Source organism: Macaca nemestrina, chromosome 2, assembly GCF_043159975.1.
Source record: "Macaca nemestrina isolate mMacNem1 chromosome 2, mMacNem.hap1, whole genome shotgun sequence".
Lineage (NCBI taxonomy): Eukaryota > Metazoa > Chordata > Mammalia > Primates > Cercopithecidae > Macaca > Macaca nemestrina.
Window position 1 is genome coordinate 157,552,873 of NC_092126.1, and position 24,040 is coordinate 157,576,912.

A 24,040-nucleotide genomic window follows, 5' to 3' on the forward strand; every position below is an offset into this window, starting at 1 on the left:
TGTGTGACTCAAGCTCTCCGTACCTGTTTCCTCACCCCTGGGTGACCGCGCACGCTTAATCAGCTCAGACAGGCACAGCCCCTGGGACGCGGTCAGTGCTTACGAGAGGCTGCTTGTGAAGTGTCTGAAATACTAATATGACTCGAAGTCAGACAAGCTTCGACTCCCATGCCAGCGGGAACAAGACGGAAGCGCTCACTCAGCTTTCGGAGCCTCACCCAGTCCCCAGCTGTCCCGCCCCCCGCCCTCCGCCCTCCGCCCTCCGGCCTTTACGGGGCCGGCGCTCCGCCCCCCGACCCCGCGCCCCGCCCTAGTCGGTCCCGGCGCCCCGCCCCCGCCTCTGGCGCCCCCGCAGCCCCGCCCCACGTCACGTCGGCCCAGCAGGCCTCGCGCATCGCCCGGCGGCGTCCGCGCACGCGCGGTTCCGAGCCGGACTCTACGACGGGTCTTGGCGCGGATCGCGTCCCGGGGCAGTGCACGCACACTTGGGCGGGGCGCGGGCCGCGCTGCGTCCGAAGCGGCTCCGACGCCGTCGCTGGGCCCAAGATGGACCTCCCGGCGCTGCTCCCCGCCCCGACCGCGCGCGGAGGGCAACATGGCGGCGGCCCCGGCCCGCTCCGCCGAGCCCCAGCGCCGCCCGGCCCGAGCCCCGCGCGCCGCCGCCTGCTATTGGTGCGGGGCCCCGAAGATGGCGGGCCCGGGGCGCGGCCCGGGGAGGCCTCCGGGCCGAGTCCGCCGCCCGCCGAGGACGACAGCGACGGCGACTCGTTCTTGGTGCTGCTGGAAGTGCCGCACGGCGGCGCCGCCGCCGAGGCTGCCGGATCACAGGAGGCCGAGCCTGGCTCCCGTGCCAACCCGGCGAGCCGCCCGGAGCAGGGCCCCAGCGGCCCGGCCGTCGCCCCCGGCCCTGGTGTAGCCCCGGCGGGCGCCGTCACCATCAGCAGCCAGGATCTGCTGGTGCGCCTCGACCGCGGCGTCCTCGCGCTGTCTGCGCCGCCCGGCCCCGCAAGCGCGGGCACCGCCGCGCCCCGTCGCGCGCCCCAGGCCTCCGGCCCCAGCACGCCCAGCTACCGCTGCCCCGAGCCGCAGTGCGCGCTGGCCTTCGCCAAGAAGCACCAGCTCAAGGTGCACCTGCTCACGCACGGCGGCGGTCAAGGCCGGCGGCCCTTCAAGTGCCCGCTGGAGGGCTGCGGCTGGGCCTTCACAACGTCCTACAAGCTTAAGCGGCACCTGCAGTCGCACGACAAGCTGCGGCCCTTCGGCTGTCCGGTGGGCGGCTGTGGCAAGAAGTTCACTACGGTCTATAACCTCAAGGCGCACATGAAGGGCCACGAGCAGGAGAGCCTGTTCAAGTGCGAGGTGTGCGCCGAGCGCTTCCCCACGCACGCCAAGCTCAGCTCCCACCAGCGCAGCCACTTCGAGCCCGAGCGCCCTTACAAGTGTGACTTTCCCGGTAACCGCGCGCTCGGGGGCGGGCGGGCTGCGCGGTGTTGCAGGCAGGCCCCGGGTGCCACGTCCGTCCCACAGAGGGGCCTGCCAGACCTTAGCAAGCCGGGGACGCAGGCTCTTCGGGATTTGTGTTCTAGCTCCTTCCATGTCATTCGATTTGAGATCTTGGCCCTGCCTTGCCGCAGGGATTTCGATGGCAGGTAGCGCAGATCACCACAGCTGCGCTTCCCAAAGGCGGCGGCAACAGATACCCTTAACCTGCTTGCGCTTGATGAAAGCGGCAGCGCATCTTCACAGAGTGGCACGGAGCTGTGTGTCAGGTCTTTATTTTCCTCAGTCTCTCATTTATTTATGGGGTGCACACTCCGTGCTGGAGGAGCAGAGATGAATGTGGCCAGATTCAGGACCTTAACACGCTGGGAGGATAGCCACAGGTGTGCGCACATCCTGGCTTTTTTGCCTTTTATACTTTTATTTCCGTTGAACCTCACAGTTTTGTGAAGTTTTAAAAATTAGCCGCCTGTGAAGGTTAAAAACTGTCCTCATTTTACTCATGAAGAAACAAGAGGCCGAGCCTCGTGGATAAAGTCCACTGCTGGTGGCCGGGCGCTGTAGCTCACGCCTGTAATCCCAGCACTTTGGGAGGCCGAGGCGGATGGATCACAAGGTCAGGAGATCGAGACCATTCTGGCTAACACGGTGAAACCCCGTCTCTATTAAAAGCACAAAAAATTAGCCGGGCGTGGTGGCAGGCGCCTGTAGTCCCAGCTACTCGGGAGGCTGAGGCAGGAGAATGGCATGAACCCCAGAGAGGGAGCTTGCAGTGAGCCTAGATCTCGCCACTGCACTCCAGCCTGGGCGACAGAGCCAGACTCTGTCTCAAAAACAAAAACAAAAAAAGTCCACTGCTGGTTATTTCTCCGCTGTCTCCACTGTGTGGACCTGCAGTTGTAGGGAATGTAGGACTCCAACACAGTTAATTCTTCACCAGGATGGGCAGCTTTCCCTGCTTTCACAGGGACGGGGTTCCTCCAGAAGGGCAAGAGAGGATTCCTGCCTGGAAAGGCAGAAGAATGGGGTCGGCTGGATGGCAGAGCCCAGGTGGGGATTGTGGGCTGTGGTGAGGGCCCAGGAAGAAGGACCAGTCATTCAAACCAAACTGGAATGTGTGCCTAGCATGCCCTTAACCTGTATATGCACACGGCTCTCCTTATAATGTTTTCAAACAAGAATTTTGAAAGGATGAGATGATAATTATGAACGGGTTTTATTATTTTTTCTCTCACATATGCCCGTGGACTGTCTTGTGCATTCCTCTTCAGAGAGAATGTGGCTTGAGGCCACTAGCTCAAAGCCTTTTTTAGTCATACATTCTTGGGAATCTGATGGTGGCTGTAGACCCTCTCCCTGCTAAAAAAGTTTCATTCTGTGTATGATGCTAGGAAGGTTAGGGATCCTGCCTGCTTCCAGGCATGAGGTCCCTTGAGGGTTTTGTGTTGGCTGATCCATGAGGCTTCTTGTGTTGAGATGAGATTAGATGGTTAAAAGCAGGAGCAGTACCAGTGAAGCATCATCAAAGGGCCCAGACCTCAATTTCCTGAGGGCCTGAGCCAGGGAGTGGGAATGATGAGGGTCTCTAGCAGGTGAGATTGCAGAGGGAGAACCAAAGGGTGTAATTATCTATGGGGTTGTGGGGGGTTCTTGGGAGTATTTTGGCACCAGATCGAGGCCAAAGATCAGCATTTCCTGGTTAGATGTTGCTGGGGAAAGTAGGATTCCTTGGGTTGATACTTTTGGGCAGTGCTATGCCATGTGCATCTGTGTGGCAGTTCACAGGCATGATGGTATCTTGTTAAAGTCTCCAAGAAGACCTGCGGCAAAGACCCGTGTTAAACATCCTGCAGCCTCCTATTTTCCACCCTGTTGGAGCCCTGAATGTTTCTGTTGGAGGAGAAGCATTGCTGTGGAATTGTTAAGGCTTGGCTACTTTGGCCGGGGGTTAGGATGGAGGTGAAGATTACAAAGCAGAGAACCTAAGGAAATGGCAAAAGGAAAAAGAAGCCAAATAGCAAGGGACAGGGCTGGCAGTTAGAGGGTGTCAGGGAGGAAATTTGGGTGTGTAGAGGATGCAGCATCACCCCCAAGGGGTGAAAATCCTGGCCAGTAGGATGATTTGTAACCTTTCAAAGATCAACCCTGCCAGACAAAATCTTGTTCCTTAGTATTTGATTTCTCTCATGGGGTTCTTGGGTCTCAGCCTGTGTTCAGGATCAGTACTCTGGAACTGGCCAGTAGATGGCTTTGAACAGAGGACTTTCTCTTTATCAGTTGTTCCATCTCCAAGTCGTGTTGCAGCAGGTGGCCAGCGTGTGCCTATTGGCTGCCATTAGCTGCCTTCTTGTGGTGATCACAAAGCCAACAAGCATTAATGGTCATCCCTTTTTAGAGAGTGCTTGTGAGTCATGTTTTTCCTTGTCTGCTTCAGGGTGAACAGTGTCCGGTGGGTGTGACTAGCATTAGCTATGTTGTATAATTTTTGCCACACTTTGAGCAGGGTTTGTGTTTTCCTTGTTCAGGCTGTGAGAAGACATTTATCACAGTGAGTGCCCTGTTTTCCCATAACCGAGCCCACTTCAGGGAACAAGAGCTCTTTTCCTGCTCCTTTCCTGGGTGCAGCAAGCAGTATGATAAAGCCTGTCGGCTGAAAATTCACCTGCGGAGCCATACAGGTAATGAGCTAGGGAACGCAAAGCATTTGGACCCAAGAGTTGTCTTCATCGTAGCTGTTGTAGTTGTAAATTTTATGCTGTGTACTTTTTTTCTTTTACAAGGTGAAAGACCATTTATTTGTGACTCTGACAGTTGTGGCTGGACCTTCACCAGCATGTCCAAACTTCTAAGGCACAGAAGGTAATCCTTACATTTTGGTTTGCATTATCAGCTTTGAAAATGAGTGATTTGTCAGCAGCAGAAACTAACGAATGAAATATCTGTAGACGTTTTTTAAGTTGTAAAAATAGCTCAGTGTTGATAATTTGGAAAATTCAGAAAACTGTAAAAAAAAATTGCTGAGAATCTCATCACCTGAAAATACTTTTTTCTGTGTGTACTTTTTTTTTTTTTTCCTGAGACGGAGTCTCGCTCTGTCACCCAGGCTGGAGTGCAGTGGCGCGATCTCGGCTCACTGCAAGCTCCGCCTCCCGGGTTCACGCCATTCTCCTGCCTCAGCCTCCCAAGTAGCTGGGACTACAGGCGCCTGCCACCACGCCTGGCCAATTTTTTTTTGTATTTTTAGTAGAGACGGGGTTTCACCGTGTTAGTCAGGTTGGTCTCGATCTCCTGACCTTGTGATCCCACCTCAGCCCCCCAAAGTGCTGGGATTACAGGCGTGAGCCACCACACCCGGCCCTGTATATTATTTTTTAAAAAAAAACTTAATTGGTATACTCTGTTCTTTAAAAAAAAAAATTCCAGTTTTGTTTAACTTAACATTGTAGAATAAGCTTTCTTCATGTAATTACAAGTTTTCGTGGTGGTAATGACAACCCTGGAGACTGTCTAGGTGATGCTCAGCACTTTACATGTGTGTCTTCTATCTTCACAACAACCTCAAAGCTAATGTTCTTATTCTCCCTGTTTTACAGTGAGACTCGGAGAGATTCAATGGTTTTTCTGTGCTTGCACAACTGGGCTCTGAGGATTTAATATAAAAATGTCACTTAGGAAAAGACACAGTCTTTACAAGTTGGCTTAAGAGAGTCTTTTAGCATTGCAGCTGATGCTCTGTGCACATTTCTCATGGCCCTCTGTCGCTCGGAAAGCTTGTTGATCATGAGGGTTTCTAAACAATAGAAACACCTTCATCAATACATTTGGGACTCCACCGTTCTTAAATTGAAATAGCATTAATTGTTCAATGTGTGACTCTGGGGTCTGCTTAGTCATTAAGGTAGAATTTTTAACTATGGGGTAGCTAAATTGCAAATCTTCTCACATGGATTAAAGACAGAGTAAAGATTTTCTGAAATGTACTACTGATTTTTGTAAATGTAAAGTTTGTATTTTGGTATATTTTGTAGAATTTTAAACAAAGAATCACGGTGAGTTGTATGAGGAATCACAGCTCCTTTATTTTTCTATCTGGCAGGAAACATGATGATGACCGGAGGTTTACCTGCCCTGTCGAAGGCTGTGGGAAATCGTTCACGAGAGCAGAGCATCTGAAAGGCCACAGCATAACCCACCTAGGCACAAAGCCATTCGAGTGTCCTGTGGAAGGTAGATTTTAAAACATTGCTTTGAGCAGTAAACTAAGTACCAGGCCAACATTTATCTTGTTAAGTTTCCATTGTTTGAAGGTAAATGTTAGCTGCTTAAAGACTGACTCAATATAAGTTGTGGCGTTATGTTTAGTTACCTCATTGAGTTAATTGTACTATTTTGGGAGTAGTGACTTGAGAATCAGACATGGTTTGACTCATGGCCCTGATCCTCACTAGATCTGTGGCTCTAGTTAAGTTACCTGTTTAATTTGGTGGTCATGAGGATTAGGTGAAACGTGGAAAATGCCTGTTTATCCATCTGGCGTGGAGCTCGGACTCAGTAAATTGTAGGTACTTTTGAGATCACGTTTGAATGGTCGCTCCAATCATTTTGTAATTGCATAGCAATAAAGTTAGACTGACTTTTTTTTGTTTGTTTTAATTTTTGAGACAGAGTCTTGCTTTGTCGCCTAGGCTATAGTGCAATGGCGCAATCTTGGCTCATTGCAACCTCTGCTTCCCAGGTTTAAGTGATTCTTATGCCTCAGCCTCCTGAGTAGCTAGGACTACAGGCGTGCGCCACCACGCTTGGCTGATTTTTATGTTTTTAGTAGAGACGGTTTCACCATGTTGGCCAGGCTGGTCTCAAACTCCTGACCTCAAGTGATCCACCCACTTTGGCCTCCCAAAGTGCTGGGATTACAGGTGTGAGCCACTGCACCCAACCTGACTTTTTAAAAGGGATAGTAGAGAGGTTTCTTCCTTTAAAACACTGAAGCCTTAGTTCATTTGCCAGAAATTGGCTGCGTGACCTATGCGTGCTGGCCCTACTCTAGTTCTGCAGGTGCACTGGGAGGCAGTGAGCCAGGGCATGTTGGGTGGTCATGGATTCAAAGTCTGGCTCTACTGCTCCCTAAAGTGGTGACCTCAGGCAAGCTGCTTCTTTGGGCCTTGGTTTCCTTATCTGAAAGAGAGAATATTAAAGACCCATTTAAAGCTGAGACTAGCTCTTAGAACATAGTGAACATATATACAAGCGAACGTATATACAGTTCCTTCTTCCGTCAGGGTTTCAGCTGGAGGTGCAGACAGGGGAACAGGTAACATGTAGGGTGCTGCAGGGACACAGAGGGTTTCCCCAGACTGCTCTTCGGGATGAGAATGGCCTCACAGTCAGCTGAAGAAGGGGAAAGAGCACCAGACATGTGCGTGTGGGTGTTGGGGGTGGAATGGCCTGGGAGAGCCTCTCAGGGCCACGAGTGGCAGGCTTGAGTGTTTGGGTGAGCGTATGATGTGATCATGTTTGAGTTGTGGCTCAGTCTGACTTCAGGAAGGAAAGCAGCCAAGGGTGTGGGGAGGTGGGATGGCCTGGATGGGGGCGTTAATGGTGGGAAAAGAGAAAGTGGCATCGATGGCAGAGGTGGGAGTTAGAAGTCACAATATACGGTGATGGATTTGGATTTTAGTTGAGGTCAGTGTCTCAGCTGAGTGGATTTGGAGGAAACAGAGTTTGGTTTGGACATGTTGTGTTTTTGGTACCTTTGTGCATCTAATGCACAAAGGGCAGGGGATGTGCCACTGGCGCTGAGGAGAGTAGACCAGGCAGGGAGCGAAGCAGACAGCACCCAAGTTGTCATTTAAGCCACAAAAGTGGATGAAATTCTCAAGGAAGAGTATAAATGGAGGAGAGGCAGGGTAGTGTAGTTGATCAAAAACCTGAATTCTGGAGTCACACTGCCTGGATTCGAGTCCCAAGTCTGCCTCGTAAGTAGCTCTGGGACCTTGGACAAACACTTGAAGCTCTCTGTGCCTCTTCCTCGTCTGTAAAGTGAATAAAACCTCCCAGGGTTGTTGGCGAAGGCTGGATTGGTTAGTAAGTTTAGAGCATATGGAAAACATCAGTACATATGTCAGTTTACTGTTGTTATGATTGCTGTTAGATTTTCTTAAAAAGGACCTAGGACAGAGCCCTGGGGCTGCCCCCGATTCCAGTGGAGTGGCTGGGACGGGTACTGGCAGGACCAGCAAGAGCACAGAGGGGGTGGTGCTGAGGTGAGAGGGGATGTGTGGAAGTGGGGGTCACCTTGAGTGCTAGGGCGAGCCAGGACCAGGGAAGACATGCCTCAGTGCCACCTGCGGGGTTGTCTTGGTGTGTTGATGGATGAGGTTCCGCGGGGTCACTCAGGCAGAGTCCTGCTCTGATGCCCTGAGAGGTGGCCTGAGTGGGAGACGGGGATGGTTTGTGCTGACACTTCCACCAGAGGTGACTGGGGAAAGGGGAAAGGTGGGAGTTGGCTGTGGAGGATGGGGCATTTATTTCTGTAGAGCTCTGTTTCTTCCAGCAAGTCTAGGTGTTCTGCTGGGAGAGAAAGGGGGCACTCCCCACGTGGTGTGGGCAGCATGTGGAGATGGAGTTGGAGCTAGTGGGAGGAGCCCAGGACCTCTTCTCAGCTGGACTGAGAGTTGATCATTCTTGGGGTTGGGCAATAGTTGGGACTGATGATACCATTTTTTCCACTTTGGTAGATGTTTGAACTGTTGTATAATAAAAAGTAAAAGGCAAAACTACCTTTTTTATAGTAACAGGAGGAGGAGGAAAGGACAGGACCACAGACCAGAAGTCTGTCTGAGGGCAGGCACTGGGTGGCATCATGACAGCCTCGGGGCTCTGTGTTGCTGGGGCCTGTGTCTCGTGTGTTGCTGAGCCTCGTGCTTGCCTGGCCATCCACATGAGCGCCTCACTGTCCTCTGAATGCAGCTTGCAGACAGGTCTATCAGTAATGGCTGCTTCTGCCTCTCCCTGGTTGCAGCTTGGATTTGTAAAGAATGGACACAGATCTCAATATATGGGCAGAATTTGGAAAAGCCAGCAGTTAGTACACATGGAGAAATGATTACATTCCTGGTTGTCACAGGAAATACAAACCAAAATGAAATATATTTTTGCCTATGGAATTAGCAAATACTTTAAAAAATGGAAACCCAGTGCTGGCAAGAGTGTGCAAGGGTCCTGTTGTAGTGTGGCCCTGCCATTGGGAAGGCATTTTACAGAAGATGTGCTTAGAGCCTCTGCTCTGTGACCTGTCTCTAGAAATCCGTGCTCAGGACCCCCAGCTGGGAAAGGGGGTTCCAGGGTACCCTGTGTACCATGGTGAGCAGGGCATGCGGAGGAAACTGTGCATTTGCAGGGCAAGCCTGGGCCGTCGGACCATCTCCTGTGTTTCCCAGATGGTCTTTGATGAGCCTGACCTGGAAATGAGTTTGCAGCTGTATTAGAAAATGAAAAATGTAGTTGAAAACTACATTCACAGGCAGCCAAGGCCCTTACTCATCTGGCCGTATCCTATCTTCATAGCCTCTTTCCTTAAAATATCCCTCCTCCAGGTGCTGGGCTCCAGCAGTACCGCCCCACCGTCCTGAGAAGGTGCTGCGAGTGCGTCGTTGCTCGCTCCACTTGCTTAGGTCCGTGCAGAGGCTCTGTAGACAGGTATGGCTTTATTGGGCCCTCAGCACCCCTGAGAAGCAGGTGTCATTCCCATTTCACAGAACAGAAAAAGGAGACCCGCAAAGGATAAATAATTTGTCTAAGGCCACACTGCTGGTAAGAGGTTGAACTGGAACCCAGGCTGGGGTGCCTGCACAGCTGCCCTTCATGCCCCCATACCTTGGCTGGGCAGCTTTTGCGGCAGGAGCACCATCTGCTTTGCTGCACAGTGGCCCAGTCACCTCAAATGCTGTATACTCCTGAGACCACTTTTCTGCCTTCTTGGGAGGTGTGCGGTTTCCTCTGCCGCTCGCATGCTTCAGTGTTGGCACTGACTTACTGCCCTTTATTGAAGCAGCTGGCTATTCTACTTGCCCCTGCCGGGTGCAGGTCTCTGGCCACCAAGAGCTCCACGTCTTCTCCCTGCACCCGTATGGGGCAGAGCGCCAGCGTAGTGGAAAGCCAGGGCACGGAGGGGAGGTGACTATAACTTTGAATGTGTCTTGTTTTTCCTCTGATGCCTGTGTGCAGATCAGAGTCATAAGTGGATTGGGAGTGTAAGCAAGGAGATGCCAGCTCTGGGCTCCAGGACACCCGCTCAGTCTCCCTGGGCATCCAGTGTCTCAGTGGGAAAGTGAAAGGACTGGCTTTGGTGATCTGTCGAGATAGTTTCCAGCTCTAAATATCATCCTAGGATTACATTTTTTATGGTAATAGCTTAATCGAGATGACTAGAATAAATTGTTTGCAACTGATTGTTTAAGCAGTTAATACTTAATTTGACTTAATCTTCCCAACATCTCCATGTAGTGGGTGAAGAAACAGGCACAGAGGTTGCTTAGACATAGCTGAGGTAGGACTTCAAATCTCCCTACGGGTTTCACTGTATCTCTTGCTTTTTAAAAAGTTTGCTTTTGACTTGAATTGCTTGTGATGCTACTCCTAGAGATATTTGGTTTCTGTCCTTGCCAGTAGCCAGGGTGCAAAATGCAGGTCTGGTGGTTCTGATCTGATGAGGAAGTGTCACTTGTTCCTGGTTCCTTGGTGATCCTCAGGTTTCACACTCATTACTCTTTTTGTTCCAGGATGTTGCGCAAGGTTCTCCGCTCGTAGCAGTCTGTACATTCACTCTAAGAAACATGTGCAGGATGTGGGTGCTCCGAAAAGCCGTTGCCCAGTCTCTACCTGCAACAGACTCTTCACCTCCAAGCACAGCATGAAGGCGCACATGGTCAGACAGCACAGCCGGCGCCAAGGTCTGCACTTTCCACGGCCCCCGTGGGAGCTGCTTCCCTGCAAGAAACAGGAATAGTGCCAGTGCCGTCTGTTCCTTCTTCACCTCTTGGAAGTCGTCGGGCAGTGGGGTTGTGGCCATGGTTGCCAAGCCAAGTGGCCTCTTTTGCACTTTCTCTGCCACTTTCTTGCTTTTGACCCTCTAATCCCTCCCATGTCTTTTGTTTTTTGAGACAGGGTCCCTCTGTCACCCAGGCTGGAGTGCAGTGGTGTGATCATGGCTCACTGGAACCTCAGGGTCCTGCTCAAGTGATCCTCCCACCTCAGTCTCCACAGTAGTTGAGCCCACAGGCATGCACCACCATGCCTAGCTAATTTTTGCATTTTTTATAGAGACAGGGTTTTACTATGTTGCTCAGGCTGGTTTTGAACTACTGGGCTCAAGCAGTCTGCCCACCTCAGCCTCCCAAAGTGCTGGAATTACAGGCATGAACCACCATGCCTGGCCCCTCCCGTGTCTTTGAAATGCTTTCCTGGAAGAATGTTTCACTTTGTTGACTTTCCCTAGCATATGTCCCCTAAGCCTGTGTCTCTCACTGGGACTTTTGTCCTGAATTCTGGACCTGCCCCTCCTGCATTTCCGTCTGCCTCAGCTATTCTCTCTCCAAGTAACAAAGGCCAGAGCAGAATTGTGTTTCAGGAGTGGACTGGGAGCAGTGAGGGCTGGAGAGGGCAGGGTTAGAGGGGAAAGTGACGGTGGCTGGGTGACCTGTAAGGGGAATGCTGAGTATGTGAGTGCCTGGTCATTGGGCAGCTTTGCAGCATGGGACTAGGAAACCTATCCCACTAGGCCTTCTCCACAGTGCAGGATGCAGAAGTGCCTGGCAGCTGTGGTGGCGGCCCCTCTGAGGAGCACGCACATGTGCCCTGCTCTCTAGGGCCTGGTGCGGTTATCGCTCCTCACTGGGCCTAGTTGATGGCATCCTAGCTAGCCCTAGAGTTACTTCTGCTGCTCAGTCCGTGGAAGCTGTGTGTGTCACCAACTGGGTCCTCCTGTGGACTGTGTGACCAGCAGCACCACAGGAGAGCACTGGCCTTGAGGCGCAGCTGTGTCACAGCTGCCGCATTGGCAGGGGACAGGCCTCCATGCCTCGCACAGAGTTTGATGAGGGGTTGGGCTCAGGGCAGGTCTGTGGCCTTTGCTTTCTTGTGATCCTATTTGGAAGTGGTCATGAAGCCCCTCCTTGGGATCTTGGACACTGATCTTTCACAGTTTACAGCAGTTGCCATTCAGCTTTATATTTAAATAAATTGCCCTTCTTGCTTCAGTAGTGTCTTGAGGACAGGGAATGTGTGTGCCACCTGATTCATGTTGGAGGGTGTCATCTTTGCTCACAGAGGCCCACGTGACCAGGCCCCCTTTCTCTGATAGCTCTATGAGACTACATCACTCAGGCCTCTCCCCTGTTCCGCCGTTCCCTCTCATGGCACACTTCCCCTTTCCTGACCTGGCCAATTCAGAAGTCAGCAGAAGCCCAGTGTTATACCAGATGCACTTTCCTTAAACTCTAGTGGGATGTGAGACCCTCTTCTGTAGCAGCTTGTGTATCCCAGGCTTGAATTTCTTGTGCAACAATGACTTATTTGTGTGTCATCCCCCTTCCAGCTGTCGGGTAGAAGACCAGGTGTCACCATTTCTCCTAGTGAAAAACAGGCACTAGAACACCTGGTTACTGTGGGATTATGTCATGCCCTCAGTGGGTTGTTTCAGTCCCCCTAACGGTGGTCCTGGGAGTGGGGTCCTCACTGGTGAAACCAAGATAGAAAGTACTTGCCAGGGTCACACCCGCAAGAAGGGCTGGGGCTGGGCTTTGAACTGTGGTGATCGTGACTGTTTTGCCAGATGCTCTGCTAACTAATGTTTATTTAGTGATTGTGTTAATATCTGGCCCTTGTACATGTGTGGTCTCTCTAGTAGTAAATGTTTATAGAATTAGTAAAGTGCTAAATAAGGAAATTTATTAATAAATGGGTATCATTTGCACTGAGATTATTCATGGTCTCTTCACAGGGAGCTGAATCCTCAAGAGAGTCAAGGGAGTTTTTAGAAAGTTTTGAAAAACTGACATAGTTTTCCATTTTTAATTTCGCCAAAGGATCACTACCATTTTCTTTCAAAATGCTTCATTGGTACTAAGGGATATTTATTGAAGAAGTGATGCTATATTGATGCTTTTTTTTAAGCTTTGAAGTAATATGACAACTAAAGATGATACATTCTGAATTTGATTTGCTTTTTGTCTAGAATAGATTTTTGTAGATTTGCATTATTAAAAATATAAAATATAATAGACACTCTGGCCAGGTGTTCACAGCCTGCAGGTATGAGTTTGGGGTCAGTAACAGCTGGCGTGGGAGAAATAGGATCAGAGAACTGAGAGCAGGTTTTCCTCTGGGCCAGGCGCTGGCACAGTCAGGAAGCTGCTGGGGACAGTCCTCAGGAAAGGGTGACATCAAGTCCTTATTTGGCTCTTTTGCCCAAATTAATTATTCTCCCATTTTACCATTTGTTTGATGCTTGAAGCATCCTGTGATTTGGTATAACTGGCATGTACTTGTATACAAACCCAAAACTTGCCTATGCATTGAAATTTTTTGGAAGTCATTATTCTCCCAAAGGTATGCTGATTATTTAAATTTCATAGTCATAGAATAACAAATAATCAAATATTTAAAGAGTATTATGACCAAAAATTAAGACTCCAGCTGAAGAAGGGCCTGTTAGAATCATTACATGCTGCATCAGGGCTGGGCACTGTGCTGGGAGCTGAGGGGACAGTGGTGGTCAGACAGCTCTCCACCCTCAGGAGGCTTGCAGTCCCGGTGGGGAAATGTGAGGCTGGAAATGCAGTGGTAGGGGAGGCTCTGGGAGGGAAAGCCCATCAGGAACAGCTCTGTCTAGGGGGCCCCCAGCATGCCTAGAGGTCCTGTGCATCTGCCTAGAGCTGAAGCTTCGGGTCTGTCCTGGCTTTGCCAGGCAGCCAGTTTCATTTCCTTTGTTTACCCCATATGGCTCCAGTCGGTTTTGGGGTGGCAGCTAGTTGTGGAGTGGAGCACAGAGTTTGGCAAACATGAGCTGACAAGCTGATTTTGAAAATATCCTCAGAGCACAGGCCAGCTAGCAACTGGCAGCTGAGGATGATGTGCCGTGGAAAGGTTCAGTCCTCTCGGGCAGCTCCCGTGGCACCAGGAGGGGAGAGGGCGCAGGCTTTGAAGCCAGAAAGACATGGATGCAAGTCTTACTTTGCTTCTTGCTGTTACCAGTTGGCCTGACCTTAGGAAATATTATTTAATCTCTCTCCAATTGTTCCTACTGGAGAAAGCCCTGTCAGCCTGAGGATCCAAGATGCATACATAAAGTGTCTGATGTCAGCCGGCATCGCTTCCTGTCCCTTCCTGGGGTGTGTGTCAGGTGCCCCGAGAGACTGGCCGTGGGACTCTGTCATGATAACCAAGCTTCAGGGTCTGGGAAGAGGACAGTCAGTGCTTCCTTGGGGCATCACTTGGTAACATCATGGGCATAAACAAAAGTACTCAGTCTTCAAGGTCATAAAGTAACCGGAGTGTATTCCTTTTTTTTTCAGATCTCTTACCTCAGCTAGAAGCTCCGAGTTCTCTTACTCCTAGCAGTGAACTCAGCAGCCCAGGCCAAAGCGAGCTCACGAACATGGATCTTGCTGCGCTCTTCTCTGACACACCTGCCAATGCTAGTGGTTCTGCAGGTGGGTCGGACGAGGCTCTGAACTCCGGAATCCTGACTATTGACGTCACTTCTGTGAGCTCCTCTCTGGGAGGGAACCTCCCTGCTAGTAATAGCTCCCTAGGGCCAATGGAACCCCTGGTCCTGGTGGCCCACAGTGATATTCCCCCGAGCCTGGACAGCCCTCTGGTTCTCGGGACAGCAGCCACGGTTCTGCAGCAGAGTAGCTTCAGTGTGGATGACGTGCAGACTGTGAGTGCAGGAGCATTAGGCTGTCTGGTGGCTCTGCCCATGAAGAACTTGAGTGACGACCCACTGGCTTTGACCTCCAATAGTAACTTAGCAGCACACATCACCACACCGACCTCTTCAAGCACCCCCCAAGAAAATGCCAGTGTCCCGGAACTGCTGGCTCCAATCAAGGTGGAGCCGGACTCGCCTTCTCGCCCAGGAGCAGTTGGGCAGCAGGAAGGAAGCCATGGGCTGCCCCAGTCCACGTTGTCCAGCCCAGCAGAGCATCACGGTGCCCAGGACACAGAGCTCAGTGCAGGCACCGGCAACTTCTATTTGGTATGAAGCAATCTATTCAGTCACCACCATATAGGTCACTTCTCTCATACTCAGTCTTGAGGATATTCTGGATTAATCCTTTCTATGCAGACATTTCTGGTTTACAAAAGGACGCAGCCCTGGACTACAAGTCTGGAACTGACAAGTTCTTATGACCTTGACAAATCACCTTAACCTATCTGAGCCTTAAATTCTCATTTATTTCCTACATAAGGAGATTTGGCTAAATGCTTTCTGAGGTCCTTTGGAGTCCTGTGGCTCCATGGTAATGTGCTCCTTTCCTTGAAAATTGGGGGTTTTGTAATGTTGAGATACTTTGCCTCTATGCTTCTCAGCTCATGACCAGCCATAGAAGAGGAGTCAAGACATAAGCCACCTTCAGAGGTTCAATGGAAACTTTAAAACCATACCAAACTCTTTTTTAGAACTAGAATTAACAAGAAAAGAAAAGAAAAAAAGGGAGGGGGTTTATGAGCCTTAGTTCTTGGAGGATTATAAGAGTACTCCAATTTTGAGGCTGAACAGTTAATATACTTTATATCAATTATACATTTAATATAATTTAATTTAAAATAATTTAAAGATTATTGGGAGATAGTCTGACTTTCCTGACTCAGATGGGAATGATCAGATAGGGTTTTTGGTTTTTTTTGTGGCACAGGCTAAATTTGATGGTGACATTTATATTGTTCAGAGTGTTACATCTTATTTTACAACTTTTAAAAAATGTTAAATCTTTTGAAGTAGGATCAGTTGTGAGGCACATAGTAACTGAGGCTCCATGGAGCCAGCTTTCATTTCTTTCAGTGGGAGAGGACGGTCTCTGTCTCTGCATTTCTGGTGTCTTGCTTGTTGGTGGCAGAGCTATGCTTGCCAGCCTTTGCTTAGGCAGCTATAGCAGTTGCTAAGTGTACAGGTGACTGGGCAGGGATGGGAGGTGGCCACAGTTAGAGACAAGTGTGCAGTCAGTCCCTGGTGCAAGGACTGTGTGCCTCGGTGCCTTGGGAAATGGAAGCTTCCTGGTGCAGCTGTAGCTGTGGGTGGAGGTGGAGAAGCCAGCAAGACCTCGGTCCTAACCCGTGTTCGTTTTCTTGCTAGCTGTGTGGCGTTGGGCTACCTCGCTTCTCTGAGTACAAATGGTGTGTGGTGAATGGGTCCCAGGTATGCTACGAGCTTTGAGGGCTGCTCTTTTTCTCTTCGTAGTGATAAGTGTTAAACTGTCTTTCTTTGGAAATGTTCGCAGACTTCCAACAGCTGAAGTCCTCTGAGTACTGTCTGGCACCCTCAGGAAAGTTCCTGAATTCAGTACCATCATTATTGTTTTTGCGTAAGACTTTGAGTGTAGCCCCTGCCACCAGAGCGGCCTCTGCTGTGGGTCTCTAAGGTGGGACCTGTCCCGGGCCTGCCGTACACGTGTGTGGCACAGTGTGAAAAGTGTCGCGGAGTGCCATGGTAAGGTGACCCTGGGTCACCCAGGCAAGGCTCAGTGTTTGTTTCAGAAAGCAGAGAAGTATGTAATTGATTTAAAAAGTTTCTGTGTAAAATATTTTACTATGTTTTAGACTTTGGAGGAATACACTTTGCTTCTCTGGATAAGAAAGTCACATACATTGTTCGAGCTCCAAGTTTGTTCGGCCCTCGCCGCAAGTGGACGTAGCATTTGGCCCTTTGTGTGCCTTGCTGGCGACTCTGGTTATGGGAGCTCGGATATGTCCCAGAAGCAGGCTTATGGCACTTCTCTAGCTCCCTTGCTACCCTTCCTTTGTGTCTAGATAAGTGACTGATACGCTTTTCTTTGGTCTCAGGAAAGTGGGGGCTCAGCAAGAACTGATTACCGAGCCATTCAACTAGCCAAGGAAAAAAAGCAGAGAGGAGCGGGGAGCAATGCAGGTGAGGCCGTGTGTGCTGCAGCCCTGATGAGCGAGGGCCTGAGGGTTCTCTGTCACTATTACTGGCAGAAGAAACACACAGCAGGTGTTTCTGTGCTCTTGGTTTTACTTTTCTGTTCAGAATACCCTTTTTATCAACTCCTTAGTTTTATTTGAACTTAAGGGAAAAAATTAGTAACAAAATTCCCAGCATCAGTATGAACCTATTTTATTTGCCTAAACAAGCTTTGTGAAAGTTAAGGGTTCAAACACCAGTGTCAGTTACCTGGAAGGCTACTAAGGTAAATAAGCAAAGCAGGCCAGGTGTCAGGAAAGCAGAGATTGTGCCTGGTGCTGAATGGCCTTGGGGCCTGATCTTGGCATGGCAGAGACCTGGGGACTGCCACTGTCCCCAGGTACATGTACATGGAACCAAACTGTGTGTCCTGTGGCATTGTCAGAGTTTTGTTGAAATCTTATTTGAAAATGTTAGCAACTTATTTGTATTTTTAAAGACCAAACAAGAGCTGGTAACCTATGTGGCCTCAAGCATCTGTCCTTCCTGAAAGTGGAATAGTGGGATGTAGTGCTTAATGGAAACTGCTAAATCTTTTTCTAAAAAGTAACAGTGGATTTTTAAAATGTATTGTTTTTTGTGTATTTCATTTGTCCTTTGTATTTATCTAAAAGGGTTGATACGATTTTATATCTTGCTCTCTATTCCTAATAGTATCATGACTGACTTCTTATTTAAAATAAATAACAATTGCCGATTTTCTGTTAATCAGTTTTCTTCAAGCCAGTGTTTCCCTGTAATGTTGTATGCATCAGTGTGGATTGTGACTTAGGAAGAAACACCTCCACGGTTCACCAAGTACCAGAATGGAACTTGCAGAGATAATAGAAGGAAGTGTGGTGGTGAAATTTGTAGAAAGAGTTGACCATAGACCAAGTAAAGTTCATGAAGGAAAGCGGATGCCTTTATTGAACCCGATAGATAATATTGAAGGAAAAAGAGACAAACATTCAAGTATATACCACGTGTCCTATTTCTTATATTGCTTTGGAGTACTATCTATAAAGGAGATTTGATGTTTTCATTACTGTTTTTGTAAATATTTCAGCGTTATCTTTAAAAAGTTAAGGACATTGGCCAGGTGCGGTGGCTCATACCTGTAATCCCAGCACTTTGGGAGGCTGAGGCGGTGGATCACCTGAGGTCAGGAGTTCGAGACCAGCCTGGCCAACATGGTGAAACACTGTCTCTACTAAAAACACAAAAAAATTAGCCAGGAGTGGTGGCGCATGTCTGTAATCCTAGCTACTTGGGAGGCTGAGGCAGGAGAATCGCTCAAACCTGGGAGGTGGAGGTGGCAGTGAGCCGAGATTGTACCACTGCACTCCAGCCTGGGTGACAGAAAACAAGACTTCATTTCCAAAAAAAAAAAAAAAAGTAAGGACATTAAAAAAAATTATAGTCACCTACTGTTGCCAATTCTTTAAAAATTAACAGTATTTTCTTAATGTCAGTATCTAGCAAATGTTCAAATTTTCAGTTGTCCCAGATGCCTCAAATGTTTTGTGTAACTGTTTGTTGGAATTAGAATCCAGTGGGGTTCATATGTCACTACTGGTTGATACATCATCTCTTGACTCTGTTTGACAGCTGTAGGGTTCTCTGCTATCTCTTGTCTGGTTTTTGTTGAAGGAACTGATTGTTCTTTCGAGTGTGGCAGTCTGGACCTTAATGATCACATCACTGTTTTAACACGTTCCTTCCTTTTTTTTCTTTTTCTGTGAATTAGTAGTTATGTCTAGTGGTTAGATCTGGTTGGTTGATAAAACTCTGCTGCAGGTGGGGGTGGGTTCTCGCTGGAGGCCCCCAGCCTTTGGCGGGCTGTCTGTCTGTACTGCTGGCAACCATTGTGACCAGTTACTGGATCCACTTATTCCTTAGGGGTTACTCTAAACGGTGGCACTCTAAATCTGTCATTTCTTTCTTTCTTATAGCTGGGACATGTCTATAAAGAGCAGCTTCTCATTTTTTTACCCTGAGGTGCAGTTAATGATGTTTGAATCTGTTTGAGTTTCTTAGCGTTCTACAGTGATGGTCAGAGTATTTTAATGCACTCATTGGTTTAAATACTTCATAGACTTCTAAGGGAAATTGAAACCTGGTACCTGCTAGGTCTCCTTGTGTGAGTGCAGCAGGAGAATGTCGTCGTGAGGGTGAGGCTGCTGCCACTGCCACCCACATCCTTGAAAAGCCCCTCCGGGTGCCTCAGCCAGTGGAGGAAGGCCACTGTCTCTTTTCCAAAACCTGCAGGGCACCGTTGTCTTCCTGCGCCCGTGTGTCTGCTGTGGTTTTAGACCCCTGCCCCCCCTCAGCATGGGGGGATGCCCGCCTCCCCTCAAAACAGCATCCTGCATACTCATGCTGCATTTATCACAGCTGAGAGTCCTCTGTGGCCGCAGTCCTGGGAGCTGAACGGCAGACTTGATGTGGATATGACCAGGCTCCCCCAGTGCCCTTCCCTGTTCCAGGCCGCATGTGCATTTAATTGTCACCCCTCCCCATCTCCTCTGGTCTGGGTGAGGGCCTTGGCCCTCCCTTGTCATGGTGCTTTCAAAGAGGGTGGGCCTATCACTTTGGACTGTCCTCCCTGTGGGCCTGCCTGATATCTTCTGGAGATGAGACCTGGGCTGGGGTTGCTAGAGACGGGGGCGAGGTGCCCTCCCCCACACATCCTCCCTGGGCTATGCTGTCTACATGTCAGGTATGTAAACCTGGATCCCTGGTTAGGGTGGTAGCTGCTAGGTTTCTTCACCATCAACTTCCTGGTTTTCCTTTTGTAATTAACTATCTTGCAGTGGATGCTTTGAGACTGTGTGTGGAGCTTGGGGCTCCCTAAGACCATCTTCACTTCTGATACCAACTGCAAGCTTGGGGGTCCTCAAGACCACCCTTAGGTAATTGTCTAGAAGGACTCATGGAGCTGACTGATAGCTGTTGTACTCACAGCTAACGCTTATTGCAGCAAAAGGACACAAATTAAAGCCAGCTGAGGGAAAAGGGGCCCAGGCAGGGCTCATGAGAGTTCCTAGTGTGACACTTCAAGTGTCCTCCCATGGAGGTGTGAACAGTGCCAACTTCTCCCAGCAAGTGACAGCACACACAGGTACTATTGCCCCCCAAGGAAGCCCACCTGAGACTCGCAACAAATCTGGAGTTTTGTTGAGTCTCAGTTGTGTGGACTTGCTGGCCTTACTCTCCAGCCCTCCAGAGGCTGAGCTGGCGCTATGTGCCTGAGGCCTCCACCATGGGTTAGCACAGACTGTGGAAGTGGCCCAGTGCGCCCAGTTAGACAGACATTCTTACCAGACAGGGCATTCCAAGGGCCTAGAGATCTCCCAGGAGCCGGGGCCAGAGGCCAGGCCTCTCTGGGCAGGGTTAACCCTTTGCCTTGCAGTGCAAGTGCCCTGTTTCTCTTTAAGCTTTCCTCTCACGTAACACTCAGCGGGGGCTTTTGCCTGTGGGGTTCTAATGGTGATTTTCCATTTCCCTTATTTTTGTATACTTATTTATTAGAATTTTGTAAGGAAGAGCTGTCTCTTCTCCCTCATTTACTTATTCAGTTATGCAGTATGGATTCAATGATACTGATTGGCGATCTCCGCTCACTGCAAGCTCTGCCTCCCGGGTTTACACCATTCTGCCTCAGACTCCCGAGTAGCTGGGACTACAGACGCACATTGCCACGCCTGGCTAATTTTGTTTTTGTATTTTTAGTAGAGACGGAGTTTCATCGTATTAGCCAGGACGGTCTCGATCTCCTGACCTTGTGATCCGCCCGCCTTGGCCTCCCAAAGTGCTGGGATTACAGGCGTGAGCCACCGTGCCCGGCCTCAACGGTATTGATTCTTTAGGCTGTAGTCAATATTGGATTATGATTAATATTATCACCATTTATTTTGTTGCTCCAGTTGTTCCAGCTGTGGACAATCCTTCAGTTGGATTCTTGTGCCTCATCAGCATTCTCCATCCTAGCTTTTTGTTTTGAGCACTTCCTTCCTTCCTAGCACCAGCAGGCTCTTGTATTATCCCTGTCCCTGCCCTGGAGTCAACTCCTCCTCCAGAGAGCCCTGGTTTCTTTTGTTAGAGGGTGGTATTTAGAATGCAGACACTAGGTGTACTTACTGTTACTGGGGTGTTGTTACACTAGGGTTTCAGTGGTCAGTGCTGGTGTTTATGTTAACCCACGCTGTGCTTTGGATTCAGGCTATTTCAAATTTTAGATGATATGGTACATATATTATGTATTCATACCACTAGTTACTACATTGGTACTTTTCAGCAAAATATATCTAAGTGGAATCAAATAAGACTGTAAATTGCTTTACATCAGTTCAGGTCAGTTATGTTGCTAAATTACTTTTGGCATTAAGTTCAGGGGAAAAAAATGGGGTTGGGACTTTTTGGGTTTCAGGATTTGTGATTGAGAGACTGTGGACCTGTAATAAGTTCAAGAATGAGCAGTTTCTGTGTAATAGGACTGTTAATGGAATCAGGTCATTTAGAAACAGTCAAGACTCTGCTGTTGTGAATGTGGTTAGGAGCCAGTGCACACCTCAGTTCTTAGGAAATGTGCAGTCTGAGCAATAGCATCTGAAATTCAAGACTGTTCCCATTGTGTTGCTGTTGAGTGTAGAAAATAAAATATGCCAATTTCTTTATCTCGAGTATTGAGATTCTCCCCTTAGAATAAAACAATAATTTTTCTCTCAGTGTAAAACTGTCAAGTTTTATTCTTGAAACGAATAGCAAAGTTAAGCTTAAAAAAAAGCGTAAACAGCTTCAGAACTATAAATGGGTATGTATACCTCTCTGCTGTCTAAGGGGCAGAGAAGGGAAAGAAGATGTGGTGCTTGTCAGAGACAGCAGCAAGACACATGGTGACAGAAAACCAAGGGTATCCTGTGTCACAGTGAAATGTAATGAGGGCAGCTCTCCTGCCAAGAGACAAAGATTGAATACATCGGAAGCACACTCTCCGCTGTGTGTTGTCTAGGAGAGTTGCACCCTGTATGGAAATATTTGGGAAGGTTAAGATTAAGACAGGGTAAAATAAAACAAAGGCAAATCACAAAGCAAGGGCTAATGTTAATATGAAAAGTGTAGAATTCGAGGAGAAAGCATGGGGACAAAGAAGATTTTTCCTCTTTTTGGTTGCTATTCATGTGTAGCCTACAACAGAACTGTAAGACCCACAGACATTTATATGAATATTTATTGGAAAACATATACTATCAAACAATATAATGTAAAAGCCGATAGAAATCTAGGATAATTGAATGTATAGAAACTAGCAGTTTGAAAGTGATTAGTTCATTATCTGCTGATCAAGCAGAAAAAAATAAGCATATGAAAGATGTTTATAATGGGATTAATAAAGTTGATTTAATGGATCCTACTCCATGACTGTGGAATATTTGTAGAAATTAAACGGAACAAATTAGGGCATCAGGAAAACTATACAAGTCTTTACAAAAAAAAGTATATATAGTACTGCCTATATATACACATAATATATAGTACTGCCTATATATGCCTATATATATGTATATATGCGTGTATATATGTATATGTGTATATGTATATATGTGTATACACATACATATACGTATACAGATGCATACACATGCATATGTATATGTATACACGTATGTATATGCATACACATGTACATATATGCACATACATACACATATGCACATGTACATATGTGTATATGTGAGTGTGCATGTATACATATATACATGTTTGCATATGTACATATATGTATGTGCATGTGTATGTGTGCATATATGTATATATGTGCATGTGTGTGCATATGTGTATTACAGATGTGTATATGTGTAGGAATGTATATATGTGTATGTGTACATATATGTATATGTGTACATATGTACATGTATAGGCAGTACTATGTTTTCTGATCATAATATGTTAAATTAGTAAAAATTACTTGGAAAACAAAAGAAAACCTCTAGACAATTGGGTGAAAGAAGAAATAAAAGCGAGGCTGGGCGTGGTGGCTCATGCCTGTAATCCCAGCTCCGCTACTCAGGAGGCTGAGGCAGAATAATCACTTGAACCCGGGAGGCAGAGGTTGCAGTCAGCCAAGATCGCACCGTTGCACTCCAGCCTGGGCAACGAGAGTGAAAGTCCGTCGCCAAATAAATAAATAAATAAAAGTTAATTACAAATACAGGAAAATGGATAGGCCATGTGTTTATAAGTTTGAACTCTTGAGCCAGCGACTTCTCTGCACATTCAGCTTTCTCCTTTGTGAAATGGTAATAGAAGCATGCTGCACTTAGGATTCTTGTGGATTACACGTGAGGGTCTTAGAAACACTTGACGTTGAAGCCAACTATTATGTATTACTGTATATGGAATACAAGGGATGTGGCCAAAACTAGATTCAAGTTTGTGCCTCAGATGTCTTCCTGTCAGAACAGAGTCAAATCCAGATTTTGATGCTTAAATGTGACAGCTTATTCAGATTTAGAAAAACTTTGGTATGGGCCAAAGAAAACATATCCCTAAGGGCATACAGCCCCTAGGCCATCATTTTCCATTTCTGTCTGAGCAATTAAAAAAAAAAAAAGCGTCAAGTAAATTCCACAAATTCTTTGGAATACATAGAGGTAAATAGATATCATGTTAACTGTATGATAATAAGTTAGAATACTTGCAACAAAATGCAGAGTTTTCTAGAAAAACAAGTAATCATTCAGAAATAAGAATATGAATAGTTCATTAACAGTTATTCCCCTTTGTGGAATTTGTACAGTAAATGCTGCTCCAAAGCTCTGTGGAAAACAGAAGCTTCCCATGAAAAATCTGACAAGGATATCTCTCAGAAAGAGAGCTGTAATCCCAGCACTGTGGGAGGCTGAGGTGGTAGTATTGCTTGAGGCCGGGAGTTCAAGACCAGCCTGGGCAACGTAGTAAGACCCCCATCTCTAAAATAATAATAATAATAATTAGCCAAGTGTGGTGGTGCAAACCTGTGGTCCCAATTACTGGGGAGGCTGAGGGGGGAGAATCACTTGAGCCCAGGAGATGGAGGTTGTAGTGAGCTAGGGTCTACCACTGCACTCCAGCCTGGGTGACAGTAAGACCTTGTCTCAAAAAAAAAAAAAAGAAAAGCTATAGATTGGTGACTCCTACAAAGATAGATGGAAATGTTCTAAATAAAACACACTTAGGATCTGGCAATATGTATATTTAATGTACTATTCTAACCAAATAGAGCTTAATCAGATAGCTTGAGAATGATTTAATGTTAGGAAGTCTGTTAATTGCATTATCTCAATAATCGGTGAAGAACTTTATTATTTTCTCAAC

At 47.8% G+C, this 24,040-nt stretch overlaps 1 protein-coding gene across 1 annotated transcript in view; it reads left to right on the plus strand.

The window, feature by feature from the left end:
• Window positions 1-433: 433 nt before the first annotated feature.
• Window positions 434-24,040, plus strand: part of LOC105470234 (ZXD family zinc finger C) — a 37,715-nt gene continuing 14,108 nt past the window's right edge. Inside the window, exons 1-7 of the mRNA XM_011722026.3 lie at window positions 434-1,453; window positions 4,026-4,178; window positions 4,281-4,359; window positions 5,597-5,727; window positions 10,281-10,451; window positions 14,073-14,758; window positions 16,564-16,648. Coding sequence (XP_011720328.2) covers window positions 547-1,453; window positions 4,026-4,178; window positions 4,281-4,359; window positions 5,597-5,727; window positions 10,281-10,451; window positions 14,073-14,758; window positions 16,564-16,648 — 2,212 coding nt within the window. The 5' untranslated portion in view covers window positions 434-546. The remainder of the gene's footprint in view (window positions 1,454-4,025; window positions 4,179-4,280; window positions 4,360-5,596; window positions 5,728-10,280; window positions 10,452-14,072; window positions 14,759-16,563; window positions 16,649-24,040) is intronic.